The sequence below is a fragment of the Solanum stenotomum genome, chromosome 8, assembly GCF_019186545.1.
Source record: "Solanum stenotomum isolate F172 chromosome 8, ASM1918654v1, whole genome shotgun sequence".
Taxonomy (NCBI): Eukaryota; Viridiplantae; Streptophyta; class Magnoliopsida; order Solanales; family Solanaceae; genus Solanum; species Solanum stenotomum.
In genome coordinates, this window is record NC_064289.1 from 1,597,518 (window position 1) to 1,614,389 (window position 16,872).

The following is a 16,872-nucleotide window of genomic DNA, read 5'->3' on the forward strand; positions in this document are numbered from 1 at the left end:
ATATCAATTGAACAGTAGAAATAACCTCTTTAGATGTTTTACGTGTAAAAATAAAAATTTCTTATGCGTGACCATCAAAATCTCTTAGAAAAAAAAGACAACTGAAACAAATTTGTAAAGGCTGCAAAATTGATTCTTCCTATATTAAACCCTTCTCTTAATTTAATTAATAATACATCATGTCAATTTCATATGCTTTATTGGGGACCATGTGCTTCATTTTTTCCTTTATACTTTTTGTATCTTTCTTATTGACCTGTTCTTTTTCTTATTCTTTTTGGGCACTTTGTTTCTTCAAGCATGACTAGCAAAAAGAGTTTAGTTTGTCTAGAGAATCCTTATAAGTATTAACCAAATTACAAGCATATTGGGTCAAAATGAAATGTTTTTTTTTTTTCTGTGTTTGTATTACGATCAATTAAATCCAAATTCGTATATTGTATGATTTATTTATAGATGCGATGTTTCCAAAAAAAAAAATCATCTTTTTTTCTTTTGAGTTGAGAATCTATTAGATATAATTTCTCTATCTCATATACGCGAGGAGAAGTTAACGGACTACAATTATATATATTTTATTAAACTTTTGATTATTAAATTACATGAGATATATTATTTTCATTGTTGTGTAATTATTGAGCAAGAATAACTTTTATGCATGTACATTAAATATACACCAACCAAGTAGTCTTCAACCATCCACCTTCACCTCTAAAAGGAGTAGTAATTGCCAACCTATCCTTCCTGTGATCCAACTGTCATTCACAAGTGCAAACTTCACTTCACAGTACATTATTATTATTAACAATATTTATTTATTTAATTTGTGTATTACTTTTCAGGTAGCTTTGTTTTTGGTAATTCAAAATTCAAATAGATCAAATCGTTATATAATATGTGAATTATATATGGATTACATTGTTTCAACATTGCACCATATTTTATATAGACATTTTTATATTGTTTCAATTTCATCAAATATCTTGAAAAATTATGAAATTACTGGTATGTCTGGATTTTATATTCAAACATATTATATTCTTTTGATAGCTTTAACAATTCACTAAAAAAAATCATTAAAAATATCGTAATATCTTAATCAAAAAAACATAAAATATATCAGTGTGATTACATAAGAAATGTGAGAGGGAAAGAACTATAAATAACAAATCAATTAATATTTTTTTTTTAAAAAAAGACGTTCACTTTGCTAAGTATTACTATACTATATTTTAGTAGAGAATTATTCTCTTATTATCTCAGCAACATAAAAAAAAAAAAATCGATAAAATAAATACGATGTATATTCAGTTAGCTGTTATTAGAAGAAAAAAAAAACAGATTCATTACAAAAAAGCTGAAATTCCTTTTACCATTTCTCCACCTCTCACTCTTCACTTTGTACTTGGCACTAAACACTCCTTCTTCTTCTCCATTAACACAGATCCAAATCTCTTACTACTTCAGCTCAAGCTAAACGGGTCGGGTCGGGGTTTTATTCTGCGCAAAATGTGGTTACTGCAACTCGATGAATTCGATTTGATGTTCATGTTTACTGTTAATTTCACCTCAGAACCTCAGTATTACTCCTAGAACTTCAAGTGCTTTCTCTATTTTATAGGTAATTACACTGCGATTTCATATTGTTTGTTGAAATTTATAATTTTGTATTTGTTTAGCTTGATTTATTTTGTGTTTTCTGCTAATTTTGGTGGCAGATCTGTTTGCTTATTTGTTTCCTATTTGTTTGGCATTGTTAGATTGAACAGTCAATTTTTATTTATTTTGAAATATGATTTTTGAAGGTTTTATGATAGTATTTTTTTTTTTTGTAGCTTTAAATTTGATTTTTAGAAATTAATTAGGAAATCCGTGATGAATTCATGCAGAAAATTAGACTCATTGGAGGGAGGAGTATTAAGTAGCGGCGGAGCTAGGATTTTTACTAAAGTGATTGAAAAATAAAGAAAGAAATATAATGATAAACTATGTATGATTTTTTTCTATTTCTTTTTTTTTGAACTTGTATATATGGTATGATTTTCCAGCTTGCACCCCTGGCTCCGGCGGTGGACTATTAAGTAGCAAGACCATGTTAGGTTCTGTATGTTGTTTAGTCTTCAGTGTTTGCTTCTTTGATAATGTGGAAGTATAATGAATTTAGAAATTGAAAATGTTGTTAGTCATTATGAACTATCATTGGATTATATTTGTGTAAAGGAAGCTTAGGATTCCCTATTACTGGGACCTCATATGAGTTGGGGTTGTTCAATAGTCTTAATTAACCCAACTCTCTTTGACATTTACTTGAAGAAGAATTATGAATGTGGTAATAGGTAACCCCCAACCCCCAAATAATAATAAAAATCCCATGATCTGGTAGATTTTTTGATGTAGTTCTTCTTCATCAACTGTTTCAAGCTCCAACCTTGAATAAGAATTATCATGACATGAGGATTGAAAAACTTGTGATTAAATGGGTTAGTCTAGTCCTGGGTTGACTTGATGGAGTGGTTATTTTCCTTCCCGTTGCTTATTAGATACTATCATGTTAGAATACTTAAGTGCTAGCTATTTGTATGTATTTTTTTTTCTCATACCATCTCTTGTTTATTAATAATATAATTACAAAAGAGGGTGACATAAGGCCTAACACCTCTTCTCACACGTAACACCAAAAAAAAAGAGTTTCCATCCCAGAAGGCTTCTTCTTCAGTTAGAGTTTTTACCAAAACCGAGGGTGGCTCATAATGCCAACCAGAATGGTTTTCTTTTTTTGAACCTAAAGGAGGCAAGGTTAAGTTTATCCATCCTCAGAAGGCTTATTTGTATGTATTAGCTCTTGCTCTTCTACTTCAAGACTCTTTTGTTCATGAAATTGAGAATGGAATATTTGTGAACCAAAGTTTTTTCTGTTAAATGTTTCTTCTTCTACTATATTCTTTTCTAATCTCGCTAATTCTTCTGTTTTGAGCTGTTTAATATTGTACATGGTTTGGTATCTCTTAGCATCTTTTTATTTTATTTTGGTGTAATCATTCATCCATCTGTAACATTTTCGCCCACTTCCTTGTTAAGGTTTTCGTTATTTTTGGCTTAGAAAGTGATATGGCAAGGTTTCTGGTTTTTGTTTCCAGCATCTCTTTTGCATTTTGTTTATTTCTTGGCATCAGTATCTATGAGATTGAATAGCTTTTGAAGTAATTATAAGTTGTTAGTATGGTGGATAAGATTTTTAACCAAGTCAGCAGAGCTTTCATCATACTATGTAATTTGACTGACTGGTTTTTTTCTTTTTTTATTCTTCTTTTTATGGTTCCATGAGAACATGATTAGTTTTATTAATCTTCTTCTGCAGATGGTGAAAAATTAGTTAAATGTAGAACAATTACTATTTGGAATTCATAAGGAATTGTATAAGTCTAGTTCATTGCTAAGTGCTTTTGGAACGTATGTGCAAAGAGAAACATTAGTTGGACACATAATAATTGCTAATTGGAATCCACAAAAAGTCATCCAGTTTTAGTTCATGAAAATTTAGTGCTGATTCCAAACATATTTCTTGAGGATATTCTTATAACTTTGACTGCATAGATGCTTGCTATGTCATAATGTCTTTTTTTTATCCTTCCTCTCTCACCTTTGGTGTTTGTTTGGTTCTCAAAATGTTTATCTACTGAATTATTCCAGGACGACCACAATACTGGCAGCATAGTGGCTTTCAATCTGTTGAAGGTTTCCTCATGAGAATCTACTACACCAATCAACTGCTACATTCTCTTTTTGTTGTAGCAACTCTCCTTTCGCTGTGCCGTGGTGATCTAAACTCAGACAAACAAGCCCTTCTTGACTTTGCTGCAGCAGTCCCACATGGCAGGAAGATCAACTGGGATCCTGCCACTCCTATCTGCTCATCTTGGGTAGGTGTTACTTGTAGTAATGATGGAGCCCATGTGGTGGAAGTACGACTTCCAGGAGTTGGACTCATTGGTTCACTTCCGAAAAATACTTTTGGGAAGATGGATAGCTTAAGGATTATCAGCCTTCGATCCAATCGTCTCAGTGGAAACCTTCCTTCCGCTATCACTTCACTTCCTTCTCTCCAATCCCTGTTCTTACAGCAAAATAACTTATCTGGACCTATTCCTTCTTCTCTTTCAAATAAACTGAATGTTTTGGACCTATCTCATAATTTCTTCACTGGAAAGATACCTGAAACAATTCAGAATTTGTCTCAGCTAACAGGTTTAAGCCTCCAGAATAACTTACTTTCTGGACCCATACCCAATATTACTCTTCCAAGGCTAAAACATATTAATATAAGCCACAACAATCTTAATGGTTCTATTCCATTATCCCTCCAGAAGTTTCCAAATTCCTCCTTTGTGGGGAACTCACTCTTGTGTGGACTACCCTTAAATCCTTGTTCACCTGTTCTACCACCATCCCCTCCTTCCCCTTCCCCTTCCCCACCTGCACCCTCCCCAAACACTCAAGAAAAAAGTTCAAAAAAGAAACTTAAACTAGGAGTTATTCTTGCTATTGCTGCTGGAGGGGTTGTGCTGGTCTTGCTGCTAGTTGTGATCCTGGTTTTGTGCTGCCTGAAAAGAAAAAGGGGTGATGGCAGAGGTGTGCGGAAAGGGAAATCTCCGGGTGGAGGAAGGAGTGAAAAACCGAGGGAAGAGTTCGGTAGTGGGGTGCAAGAACCTGACAAAAATAAGCTTGTTTTCTTTGAAGGCAGCTCTTACAATTTCGATCTCGAGGACCTATTGAGGGCCTCAGCTGAAGTGCTAGGAAAGGGGAGTTTTGGAACTGCTTATAAGGCTATTTTGGAGGAGTCATCAACAGTGGTGGTTAAAAGACTAAAAGAAGTCATTGTGGGGAAGAAGGACTTTGAACAGCAGATGGAAATTATTGGTAGAGTTGGACAGCATCCAAATGTGGTTCCTTTACGTGCTTATTATTACTCCAAGGATGAGAAGTTACTGGTGTATGGTTATTTCTCAATGGGCAACTTGTCAATGCTCTTGCATGGTAAGGCATCATATGCTCTCATCGTCATTTCCTTTTTCTATTTCTAGCGTTTGGTGGAGTAACTTGATTCGCCCTTTGTGATTGAATGCCTAATAGTAAGCTTCTAACACAATACAAAATGCACTCAAGTAATGTCCTAAACGAATCTAAACAATGTGAGTTTGAACTTTTTAACTTGTGAACTGGTGTGAAAAGAAGCTTTCTTTCTTGTAGCTTATTGCAAAGTTCGAGAAGAAAAAGTCTTCTTTAGAATATATGCATCAGTTTGATCTTTATAGGTCTATTATATGAGTATAAACAGCTCTTATGCTATTCTGTATCTATTGTTTCTTTAGAACTTGCTGGCTTTCTTTTTCTTATCACTGGTAGTTTATCACTCGCACTATCTATCCTGGAAGACTACACCAGAAGTGAATTCATCTTCATTCACTAACCTGCATAAACTTATCAATGTTAAGTATACTGCCAATGACGTTACGTACTGCTGATATTTCTGTTCTCTAACCCTATCAAACCCCACTATCATTTAGGAAACAGGACTCCGGGAAGGACTCCATTGGACTGGGAGTCTAGAGTTAAAATATCTCTTGCAGCAGCAAAGGGGATTGCCCACATCCATTCAATGGGTGGTCCAAAATTTACTCATGGAAATATAAAGTCCTCAAACGTCCTACTCAAGCAAGATATGGAAGCTTGCATCTCAGATTTTGGTTTAGCCCCTATAATGAACTTCCCTGCAGCCCCATCTCGATATCCAGGGTACCGTGCTCCTGAGGTGATAGAAAGCCGAAAGCATAGTCATAAATCAGATGTCTACAGCTTCGGTGTCTTACTACTCGAGATGCTTACTGGTAAGCAGCCTATGCAATCACCAGGGCGTGATGACATGGTTGACCTTCCTAGGTGGGTCCAATCAGTTGTCAGGGAGGAATGGACGTCAGAGGTTTTTGACGTTGATTTGATGAGATTTCAAAACATTGAAGAAGAGATGGTACAAATGCTGCAAATTGCTATGGCATGTGTTGTAAAGGTCCCGGACATGCGACCCAACATGGAGGAAGTTGTTAGAATGATTGAAGACGTTAGGCAATCTAACTCCGAAAACAGGCATTCTTCAGAAAGAGAATAGATCCCTATGATACAAATGTGCATATTCCTTGGATTTCTGACTTACAATTTGTAAGTCCTGTGAAATTCATTCGATTCGATTACCCAGTGCAACAACATACATGTTTTCTTTCCCTAAATTTTCTGATTCAATCCTATTGACAAGTGTATCTAGGAAAGTGTGGATTTGTTTTCCTTAGGAGATATAGTAGACAAGTTAATCATCTTCCTTTTTCTTTTCGTTTAAGAACTCTTGTCATTTGTTGTAAGATTCAATCTGCACTGCACTTATTAACATCTGATTTATGCAACATGTCGAAGCAATTCATTTGCTGTGTGTTTGGATTTTGGTGTGAAATCATTTTTATGGCATTCAAACACCAATTTTTTTATAAATTCTAGTGAGTATTGGATAGTGAAATCGTTTATTTATACTGCCATGTGTTTTTATTTGTAAATACAATATGTTACACATTTCTATCACTAATTATGCAACTAGGCAAATAGAAAGTAGTTATAGTATGCATTGGCGTCTCCATTTTTTTCTTCTTTTTGTTTGCGTGACATAAAGTTGGAACCACAGCAATTGAACTTCACATCACAAACATAGAATTTGAACTATAAAATTCGAACTTCATATTTCTGAAGTTTAAACTATAAAATCGAACTTCATAACACTAACACTAAAAGTTGATAATCATAAAGCTCGAATCGTAAAACTTAACAACACTGGAAAAATTAGAGGCAATATTTTTTTCCCGCTTTTTAATTAATGGCTAAACATTAAATAATTTATAAACATTGGCAAAAATTCAAATATTGGTCCTAAAAGTGGTTACCTAGTGCCAATTCCACAAGCTATGTGCACATTATGACTTCAGTAGACTATTCTACAGCCTTGCTTCTGGGCCCCACTATAAAATATGGTTACGAATAGCATTTCGTATACGTAATGTAGAAATAGTATTTATTTTCTCCATTCCAATTTATATACATAGAAATAATATTTATTTACTTATAAAATAGCAGATTGTTTGAATATTTTTTAAAATTTATAAATTATAAATATTTATTCAGCTATAAAATGGAGTAGATATTTTAAAATTAAATAGTTAAATATCTCATTTTTTTGGAATGGACTAAAAATGAGTGTGTTGTATAAATGGTAACAGAGTGAATGTTGTTTTCTATTTCTTCCATAGGATTGGCTCAAAACCTAATCCGAGCTCTGCAAATCTCCATTCAATTGTCTTCCACATCTTCCTCCTCTTAATTCAGGTATTTTTCTGCATATTATTGTTAATTAAGAATATCTAGGATTTTCTGCATGAACAATCCATTAGATCTCGTAGTTTTATCTGTTTGAGTTATTATAAGCTTCAGTTTTGTAATTCTGTGACCTTAATTTGTGTGTGTAACTGTTTTCTACTTTACTTGAATATGGAGATCTGTGGATTTTGATGAAAAAATTGTAATAATAATTGCTAGGACTTGGATTTGAAGGTATACGGGCTGAATTATGGCATCGAAGCGCATATTGAAGGAGCTTAAGGATTTGCAGAAGGATCCTCCCACCTCATGCAGCGCTGGTATGTCTGCTGTAATTCCTATTTTTGCCTTCCACTTCTGGTTGCTGAGCTTATGTGCTAGGTTTGTTAGCTGAAGGCCAATAATTAGGTCAGCGTGGTTGAATTTCCGATGTTTTCTGCAGTTTTTGTTTTGCTAATGCTGCTAGTTTAGAACAAGTTTGATTTAGTAGTTTGCTGAACCTATTTTTTGGTTTCTGTACTAGCAGAATTGCATGATTTAAATGTCTGTTTCTGTAAAAATTAGTGGCATTAGCCCCCGGTGGTAGCCTACTTGTCCAAGAGCTGAGTTAGAGTAAATATGTTAGCATCCAAGATTCAAATCTCAGTAGAGGTGAACTAGGTGAATCGTTCCCATTTGCCTATGCTTTGGTGGATAAGGTCATAAGATACATATACTAGTTGGAGGTAGCTGGTATCGTTGGTGTACTCAAAGTGTCTGTTAGCAAGCTTGGACACTAATGTTATGGAAAAAACATTATTGGTATCATTAGTAGGTTGATCCGTTGCGAGTTAACAGCAGCTGAATGCAGATTTGGTTCTCTCTTTATTTTATTTTTTGAGTTTTACTTTTGTTATATGATAGTGGTGTCCGACCAGCTTGTGTACAACCCTGGTTGTATTGCATCTTTATATTGGTTTCTCTTTCTCACTTCTGAGAATTTAACATTCAATATATGGCTCTCTGAAGATTGTGAAAGTTACTTATAATTGTCTATCAAATTTCTGTATCATTCTTTGTTGTACTTCTCCTAATGCATATTTTGTCATTTGTCTGATGAGGAATTGTTTTTTCTCTTAGATTTAGGTGCTGAGTGTGATTATACATTTGTTAAAGTGGGTACTTTAATCACATGGCTGTTATGTCGATATTAAATAGCATATTTTGTAAAATACAGGTCCAGTGGCTGAGGATATGTTCCATTGGCAAGCAACAATTATGGGGCCTACAGATAGCCCTTATGCAGGAGGTGTATTTTTGGTCTCAATTCATTTCCCTCCTGATTATCCTTTCAAGCCTCCAAAGGTATGCCTATGCTCTACAGCATCCTTGTCCAGATCTGTGTCTGTTCCTTTACATTCTTTATTGTTATAAGCTAGAGAGTACCAGTTTGCATGAATTTAACCAAATACAAAGGAATCAACTGAATGCATCACAAATATGTGCATATAGGTTTCTAAGAATAATTTTCGTCTTTTCTTGAAATCAGCAGGAACTTTCATGAATGACAACTCACCTGCTTAGCTGTGTCCATATAGAATTGAATGATATTAAAGTTCAAATTACTGCCTACTTCGCCATCTCTGGTTTTTATTTATAGTAGAATGTAAAGATCACATTGGCATGCTTCCATCAGCGCTGAAAAGACAGCATTGAACGAGAAGAAATCTAAGGCAAGGCTGGTGATGTGCCACTGTGTTGAAGGGTCAGACAGAGCGCTAGCATTAAAAATGCTGACATTTGTTTGTCAGCGTGTTTTTTTTATTTACATACCACAGAGATAAGACCACAGACTTACATGGTGGAATACACTCAAAATTGACAGATAGTTTCATATCCCTTTGGAAAATTTCAGGAAGTCTTGGATACTAGTTACTACTGCTTGTACCTTCCTTATGATCTTCCCCCACTACTTGAAATGACATTTGAAGTTTTTTGTTGAGAAGTTTATCTTTTCTCTGCTCTCTTATGTTCTGGTGCTAAAGTGAGCTGGTACTTCAGAGTGCTGTTCAAGATTATAGCTGAATCAGCATGGGCATTAAATCTTTTTATCCATTTTGTTTTGTCATGCCTATAAGTATGCTAGTCTTTTACACCACAGAGTCCGCACAACATAATGTAGAAGATGGCTGGCGTTTGTTTGCTGCTAGATTAGTTTTACCTTCATGGTGGTTCTGTAGGTTCTAAGAATTTTGTTTGTTTCAGGCACTGTTTGAAATTTGCAGAATGAGTTCTTCTCTGCCAATTCTGAGAATGTGTTTGATTAATAGTTGTTGACTGGTTTTGTGGTGATGAGACAAGGCTGATCTTTTTATTGTTTATTTGTTTCAGGTTGCATTTAGAACTAAGGTTTTCCACCCTAACATCAATAGCAATGGAAGTATATGTTTGGATATCCTTAAAGAGCAATGGAGTCCGGCTTTGACCATATCTAAGGTTTGTATCTTGGTCTTTGTTTGTGTCCCGATTAAATGTTGCTATATTTTTTTCTGGTCTTAGATTTCTTGATGAAGGTGAGTCCTAGCCAGAGTCTAGATTTAACAAAATGATGATGATGGCGGATGATTTGGTGGAGATGGTCGACTTTTGTTATGTATTGTTGTCCAGACTTGTTGAGTTTTGATCTCCTCTCTCTTTATAATTAAGGACTTTGAGGCATTGGAATCATGGCTCAGTAGGCCAAACAATCTGACCTGGGAGTATATTTAGTAAAAAAAGCTTTATGTCAATATAAATGAATGTGAGAGCTGTGATTGGCAAGTTATACTGTGGCTTTACTAATGTGATAGTGCTCTGGAAATAGGGTGGTTTAGACTGGGATGTTTGTATTTGAAGAGAGAATGCGAGCAATAATGCCAATCAGAAGGAAGGATAGAGTAGAAGAGGAAAGAACAGTAACTAAACATTATCATGACTTGTTTCAACTTAAAACAGTAACTATACAACAACATACCCATTATAATCTGTGTGGGATCTGGGGAGGGTAGAGTAGAGTATATGCAGACCTTACTTCTACCTCAGAGGTAGAGAGGTTGTTTTGACCCTCGACTCAAGGAAAAGTAGTCCAGAAAAAAGTAACAGAAGTCAAAAAGATATTTATTAATAAAGAGCTATCTATCATACTATGCCCTTCAAAACATGCTTGCCTTAAATAACATATTTGTTATTTTCCTTTTCTCCAACTGTCAGATGTCAAGCAGCACCTTAGCAAGTATGATTCCATTTAGAATAAAAGAAAGGAAAGTGAAGGGAAGTATCATGCTCATTTCTTTAGTAAAGAAAGTCAACTGTGATATCTTTTGACATTTAGGCTCCTATTACATAAGTACGTACTTTATTATTGTCTGATGTAATGACTAGTCCTTCTCACTTGCTTCTGCTAAATCTTTGGTAGAAAATAGGTGAACTACTTATGGCACATTTTGTCTCTTTCTGTCTTCCCTTTTCCCTCTAGTTGATGTTGATGCAGATGATTTATTTATGTGAAAGATAATTTAGTGGTAATATTGAGCTGTTACTGCAGTAAAATCTTTTGAGCAATACCTGCTACTTTAGATTGCTCTTTTTGCTCCAGAAATGGTATTCCTACAACTCTCATATAATCAACTAATTCGATTCTTCTATTTTATGTTCTTTGTTTTGCTTGGTGTCCTCTTGTTTGCATGTTTCTATTAAACTATCCAAAATGTGATGAGAATCAGTTTATGTACCAAGTCGCCACTAAACCTTCTGGAAAAAGGGCGAGGGAAGAGATTCTGTGGTGTATATGTCTTATTTTTCAATTGTCTTTTGGATTTTGTCTCACGCTGCTATTTTATGTTTTAGGTCCTGTTGTCCATCTGCTCTCTATTGACAGATCCAAACCCAGATGATCCACTTGTACCAGAAATTGCTCATATGTACAAGACTGACAGGGCCAAATATGAGACCACTGCTCGTAGCTGGACTCAAAAATATGCGATGGGATAACGGCAAGATTGTCCTCGGGTGTGTCTGAGACACTTTTAATTTCAACTACTTGATTTTGCTTTCACTCCTAAATGCAATGTCTTCATTGTGCTTTGGATGAAAGAACAAAATGTTGGTAAGGAAATCAGTTTACGTAGACTGCAATCATGTCAAGGTTGTCAAGACCGAGATCTTTCAATATGTGAATATCTATTTGTTGAATTTTGTGAGGGGAGAACCTGAAATGTAATTTTACTTTTGCTCCTTCCTAAGTTTCTTGTATGGGTGCTATCTTTTGAGTGGCAGAAATTCCAATGATTAAACAGCAACTATTCTCTGTATGAGACCATTTTCCTGTGATCTGTTATGTTATAAGTTGTGCAAAGCAGGTTCTTGAAAATCTGTGTAGGTAGCTAACGATGGCTCGCTGCCTTCTTCCATGAGATAAGTTCTCCCTTGTATTTTGGTCTTCAAAATTTGACTGTTTCCTTCATGTGTGTGGAGATATCGGGGACTCTGGATTCAAGGCTTTTGGTCATGTCGTTTTAGGACAGCTGCAGCCTGCAAGAGGTGCTGACGATTCGGGTGAGGCTAATTAATGTGATGGATTGAGCAGATGATTCTAGAAAAGTGGAAACCACCGTCTGCAGGACGTAAGGGCAACTGACTCTAATGCACTGAGGTCATTATCTGAACCTTGGGAATCGTTTACTTATGAAGTTATTGTGCTAACTTTCTTAACGCATCCCCTCAATTTCGTGAAGAGGTAAGCACACGATAAGCAGTGTGTCAATAAACCAATTGTAAATATGCGGCTGGTGTCCAATAGTAGTTATTTTTGGAAGAGTAGTTTGTTCTCTGTGTAAAAGTTTAGCTTGTGTGTGGATCACTTTCGAGAAGGGGTCAAAAGTGTGGTGGTGCAATTAGGAAGCTCCACATGTTAGAGTTGCATTATTTTGAGGTGAAATTTTCTGTTAGTATAATTGAGTTGGAATTAGAAGGGGTAGGCTGATTGTGCAAGAGTGGGTTAATAAAGAAAACTATTTGTGCAAATGATTATCACTTGGTTTACAAGCAAACAAGTCTTTTCAGCCTATAGATTAGATTGACGTGCCATACTATCACGCCTTCTTCTTTTTGCTTCTTATTCAAGTTAAACGTTTCGATTGTTTTTCTGGATGAAAGACATTTGATGCTTAGTTTAACTCATGTCAATTGTGTGAAGCACAGAGTTAAAATTTCCGTACGTATTATATGCTAGGTAAAAAACTGTTGCCTAAAGAGAATAGCTTCTTTTTAGCTCTCATGGATTTGCAGTTGAAGACAAGGTGCGTCGACTTCGCAATAGTTTCCTCCTAATATCTCTATTACTTTTGTGGACTGATGTGAAGCCTTCATTATAATTATGGAAGGGAAAAGACTCAAATATGTCATCAAACTTTGAAGAAAAGGTCAATGTATGTCATCCATTAAAAGTTTGGTTTATTAATGTCATTTTCGTTTGAGAAAAGGCTCATGAAAGACTCATTCATGTCATTATTTGTTAACTGAAATGACATAGATGAGCCAATTTTTTAACAGGTGGTATAAATGATTTTTTTCTCAAAGTTGGATGACATATTTTAAGCCTTTTCCCTTTTAAAAAGATGATTTAATTAATGACGTGGTTGAATCATAATTGATCACATATAAAAAATGGTTTTGCAAAACTAGAACTATTTTTAATTAACAAATAATGACACGAATGGGTATTTTATCAAATGAAAATGACATAAATAAGCTAAATTTTTATAGATGAGTCAAACTTTTAACGATGACATAGATGAATCTTTTCTCAAAATTCAGTAACATATTTGAGGTTTTTCCCACTATTTAAAAGGAGGCCCTTAACTCATTATAGAACCTCAAAAAAATCATAGAGAACCAATGGAGGCTTCCTTGCAATTTCGTATTCCAAAATCAAGAGAAAATTGTGCAAAGTTAGGTAAAAAGCAAAATGCAAGACCAGAGACTTTCTGCTATGTATAAATACAAAGAAAAGAAAGTCGGGGCTGCCGGGTGTGGGGCTGGGGGTGTTTGACATGTCTAAAATCACCAGCTGTAAAGAAGATCCCCTCTTGTTTTTAGTAAAGTATAAAACTAAAATTTTTACTTCTTTCATTTTAAATTTATATAACGCTATTTGATTGGACACATAACAAAACATAAAAAGACGTGTACCGTTTGAAATAAGACTTAAATATTATGTGACTATGACAAATTATCTCAATAAACATAAATGAGAATTTTAAAGTCGAGTTAAGTTATTTTTTAAATATATGAAAAATGACATTCTTTTTTAGACAAATTAATAAAACTTGTACATATATTAAGAGCAAGAAGATCCTATACCCATTTGGTGGAACACTATGCGTTTTAGTCCACTTGCACTATGCAAACTTTCTCTTTAAAATATTGAAGTTATCTATAAAACATATCATGTTCAAATAACCTAACAAGAAAAATCAGATAGTTAACTAACTGAACTATTAAAAAATTTCAAAATTCATGGCTATGTGGAATAGACCCATTTAACCTCTTTCAACTTAAAGACTCAAATTGATAGACAAGGCGTATTTTTTTTTTACTCATCTCTGAAACTTTCCTAGTTTTTACTTTTTTTAATGACTCAAAACATATATACTTCCTCAAGATGGAAGGTAAAGAGTGCTTATTGACATCCACGGAAGGAAGGTTGACATGGTAATAGATAAAAACATAAAACAAAAGCATATATGTATAGTATACTTTAAAATTATATTTAGAGAAAAGACATAAAGTGACACCTGAAGTTGTCTCGAATTTTCAAAAAGATACTTAAACTATGCAAGCGTCCTATTACTCTCCTAAACAATCTTGAACTGATATTATTACATCATTTTTTGTCCATCTGGCATGAAGAGTGTATGCACTCTCTTAAAGAGCGTGAACAAACTAAAAAAACGAATATAATTATATTTTTACAAGTATTTTGCTATAAAATATATTTTCTTGTTTTTCTTATTATTTTAACTTTTCCTCCTTATTATTTTTGTCTTTTTTCTTTCTTCCTTCTTCTTCAAAAATTCATTGTCATCTTCATTGTAGCTTTTCACTTTCAATGTCACTTTTTACCATAACTCTACCTCCCTTTTTTACTACTATTAGTTTAACTCTCTTCAATTTTAAAATTATATCTAAATATTTTATTACATTTCGAACAATTTGATAAACTCATTAGATTTCAAGATGATTAGTAGGTATTATTTAGTTTTTTTATCCAAATTTCAATCAAACCTTTTCAATTTTCGGAGAATTCTGATTCTTTCAAAATTATCATTTCTAGTTTTGAAGTTATATGAAAATGAGATAAATTAATTGATGATACCTTCAAAATTTTGATTTTTCTTAGAAAAATAATTAGTTTTGTTATTTATAACTCAACAAAGTCTAGAAAATAGTATAATTTTGAAAAGAAAGGAATTTGACCGAAGAAGAAAAAAGAAAGAAAATAGAGGGGTTCAACTTGACGTGGGGGTGGAATGAGGTGAGGGTGAGAGGTGAAGAAGAAGAAAGAAAAAAAAAAATGAAGGGAGGGGTAGCTTGAAAGTAGGAGTGGAAGATGAAGTAGAATTTAAAATGAAATTAAAATTAAAATAATAAAATTAAAATGAGTCAAAAAGTAAGAGAGAGAAATAAAGAAAAACTTAAAATGAAAAAAGTATTATATTTCAAATTAAATTAACACGTTTCACACAATAATTGGTGTGTGATAACACGTGTCATTTAAAATCTGGAATTGATCGAAAAATGATGTAATAATATATCTTCAAAATTGTTTAGGGTGGATAATAGAACGCCCGTATAATTAAGATGTCTTTTTAAAAATTTAGGATAACTTCAAACGTCACTTTATGTCTTTTCTCTTATATTTATTACATCCAAATTTAAATTTTGTTGTGCTTCACATTGTATATGTCCCAGTGTGGAATCGGATCCAAATTGGGGGCCCAACCTGTTTCGTCTGCGTGGCATATGTGGCCTTTCAGAGCTGTATATTACTGTCCCATGCACTATATATCTTGAGTAGAGAGTAAAACTCCTACCTTCTCTGTTTATACTTCCTCTCTTTTCTTAGCTCTTTTTGGCTTTAGTCCACTAATTTTAGGTAGAAGATCGAGAGTTGGAGTTTGTTTCCCGCCAAAAACAACAAAGAAATTAATCTATTTTTCTTTTTCCACTCATCAACTTGTTTCTCAAATCATTTGTATAACTGCAACTTTTTCCACACTTCAACTTTTTATACAATAATATTGATCACTATTCACTCACTTCAACCAGTTGTTGATTGTTCTAGTACTCTTTTTTGAGCAAAAAGATGAACTTATGATGTTTTCTTAATGTTTTTTGGTGCTCTGTTTGCTTTCCGATCTTTTAAATCGAACTGTAATTTTAAGTTTTTGGTATACCATGACGGAAAATTCAGTTCCGTTGATTAAATTCACTCAACACATAGTAACTACAAACAAGCATGTGTTTTCTGAGCACAGTGAAAAATCCAATTCAGAGTTACAGAGAATTGTGAGGATTATACTTACAGATGCCGATGCTACAGATTCTTCCGACGATGAAGGCCGGAATACTGTTCGGAGAGTGAAGAGGCACGTGACGGAGATCAACCTCATGCCGTCATCCAAGTCGATCGGCGACCGAAAACGAAGATCGGTTTCGCCGGATTCTGACGTCACTCGTCGGAAAAAGTTTAGAGGCGTTCGTCAAAGGCCGTGGGGTCGTTGGGCAGCAGAGATTCGGGACCCGAACCGTGGAAAACGGGTGTGGTTGGGAACTTATGATACCCCAGAAGAAGCAGCAATCGTTTACGATAAAGCTGCAGTTAAGCTCAAAGGTCCTGACGCCGTTACCAATTTTCCGGTGTCAACAACGGCGGAGGTAACGGTAACGGTAACGGAGTCTGTTGCCGACGGTGGAGATAAAAGCGAAAACGACGTCGCTTTGTCACCCACCTCAGTCCTCTGTAACGATGATTTTGCGCCGTTTGATAATCTAGGGTTCTGCGAAGTGGACGCTTTTGGTTTCGACGTTGATTCACTTTTCCGGCTGCCGGATTTTGCTAAGACGGAGAAATACTACGGCGAAGAATTCGGCGAGTTTGACTTTGACGATTTTGCCCTTGAAGCTCGATAGTGTACGAGGGGCTATTTCGTCTATTTTTGCAAATGGGTTCACACTGGTTAGTTGACTGGTGACTGGTATTTTTGGCGGGAATATATATAGTGATTAGCAGTCTCTATTCATACGAAGACTTTGTGAGAGATTTTTGTTTTTATTTTTCTGTTAATTGTGGGTGAACATTGTAATATGAAAAATTTTGTATGGTGCAATTGAGTTAATTAACGATGAAGATAAGGAGAGTGAAGGGGATGTGTGTATTTTACG

The 16,872-nt window shown here is 34.6% G+C and overlaps 3 protein-coding genes across 5 annotated transcripts; all 3 read left to right on the top strand.

The window, feature by feature from the left end:
* Nucleotides 1–1,331: 1,331 nt before the first annotated feature.
* Nucleotides 1,332–6,476, top strand: LOC125872122 (probable inactive receptor kinase At5g58300). Of its 2 annotated transcripts, none has more exons than XM_049552801.1 (3): nucleotides 1,332–1,621; nucleotides 3,691–5,034; nucleotides 5,565–6,476. In XM_049552801.1, the coding sequence occupies exons 2-3, from the start codon at nucleotides 3,744–3,746 to the stop codon at nucleotides 6,161–6,163; spliced, it is 1,890 nt and encodes a 629-aa protein (XP_049408758.1). In that variant the 5' UTR covers nucleotides 1,332–1,621; nucleotides 3,691–3,743; the 3' UTR covers nucleotides 6,164–6,476. The 2 variants fall into 2 exon arrangements, with proteins under 2 accessions (XP_049408758.1, XP_049408759.1); XM_049552802.1 differs by lacking the exon at nucleotides 1,332–1,621 and adding an exon at nucleotides 1,966–1,990.
* A 766-nt stretch (nucleotides 6,477–7,242) lies between these two features.
* LOC125872123 (ubiquitin-conjugating enzyme E2-17 kDa) lies at nucleotides 7,243–11,738 on the top strand. Of its 2 annotated transcripts, none has more exons than XM_049552803.1 (5): nucleotides 7,243–7,419; nucleotides 7,630–7,730; nucleotides 8,627–8,754; nucleotides 9,781–9,885; nucleotides 11,275–11,738. In XM_049552803.1, exons 2-5 carry the CDS (start codon nucleotides 7,661–7,663, stop codon nucleotides 11,416–11,418), a joined length of 447 nt encoding a protein of 148 aa, XP_049408760.1. In that variant the 5' UTR covers nucleotides 7,243–7,419; nucleotides 7,630–7,660; the 3' UTR covers nucleotides 11,419–11,738. The 2 variants fall into 2 exon arrangements, with proteins under 2 accessions (XP_049408760.1, XP_049408761.1); XM_049552804.1 differs by having other exon boundaries at nucleotides 7,276–7,419; nucleotides 7,645–7,730.
* Nucleotides 11,739–15,482: 3,744 nt separating this feature from the next.
* On the top strand, nucleotides 15,483–16,872 carry LOC125874840 (pathogenesis-related genes transcriptional activator PTI6). The gene has a single exon (XM_049555871.1). The coding sequence runs from the start codon at nucleotides 15,886–15,888 to the stop codon at nucleotides 16,618–16,620; it is 735 nt and encodes a 244-aa protein (XP_049411828.1). The 5' UTR covers nucleotides 15,483–15,885; the 3' UTR covers nucleotides 16,621–16,872.

What these genes read in the sequence shown, in the direction of transcription:
- LOC125874840 (XM_049555871.1), top strand. Translation starts at nt 15,886, where the DNA reads ATGACGGAAAATTCAGTTCCGTTGATTAAATTCACTCAACACATAGTA.
- LOC125872122 (XM_049552801.1), top strand. Translation starts at nt 3,744, where the DNA reads ATGAGAATCTACTACACCAATCAACTGCTACATTCTCTTTTTGTTGTA. An exon ending in CTTGTCAATGCTCTTGCATG is followed by an intron (nt 5,035 to 5,564) that starts GTAAGGCATCAT and finishes ACTATCATTTAG; the next exon opens with GAAACAGGACTCCGGGAAGG.
- LOC125872123 (XM_049552803.1), top strand. Translation starts at nt 7,661, where the DNA reads ATGGCATCGAAGCGCATATTGAAGGAGCTTAAGGATTTGCAGAAGGAT. An exon ending in TCCCACCTCATGCAGCGCTG is followed by an intron (nt 7,731 to 8,626) that starts GTATGTCTGCTG and finishes TGTAAAATACAG; the next exon opens with GTCCAGTGGCTGAGGATATG. An exon ending in CGGCTTTGACCATATCTAAG is followed by an intron (nt 9,886 to 11,274) that starts GTTTGTATCTTG and finishes TTTATGTTTTAG; the next exon opens with GTCCTGTTGTCCATCTGCTC.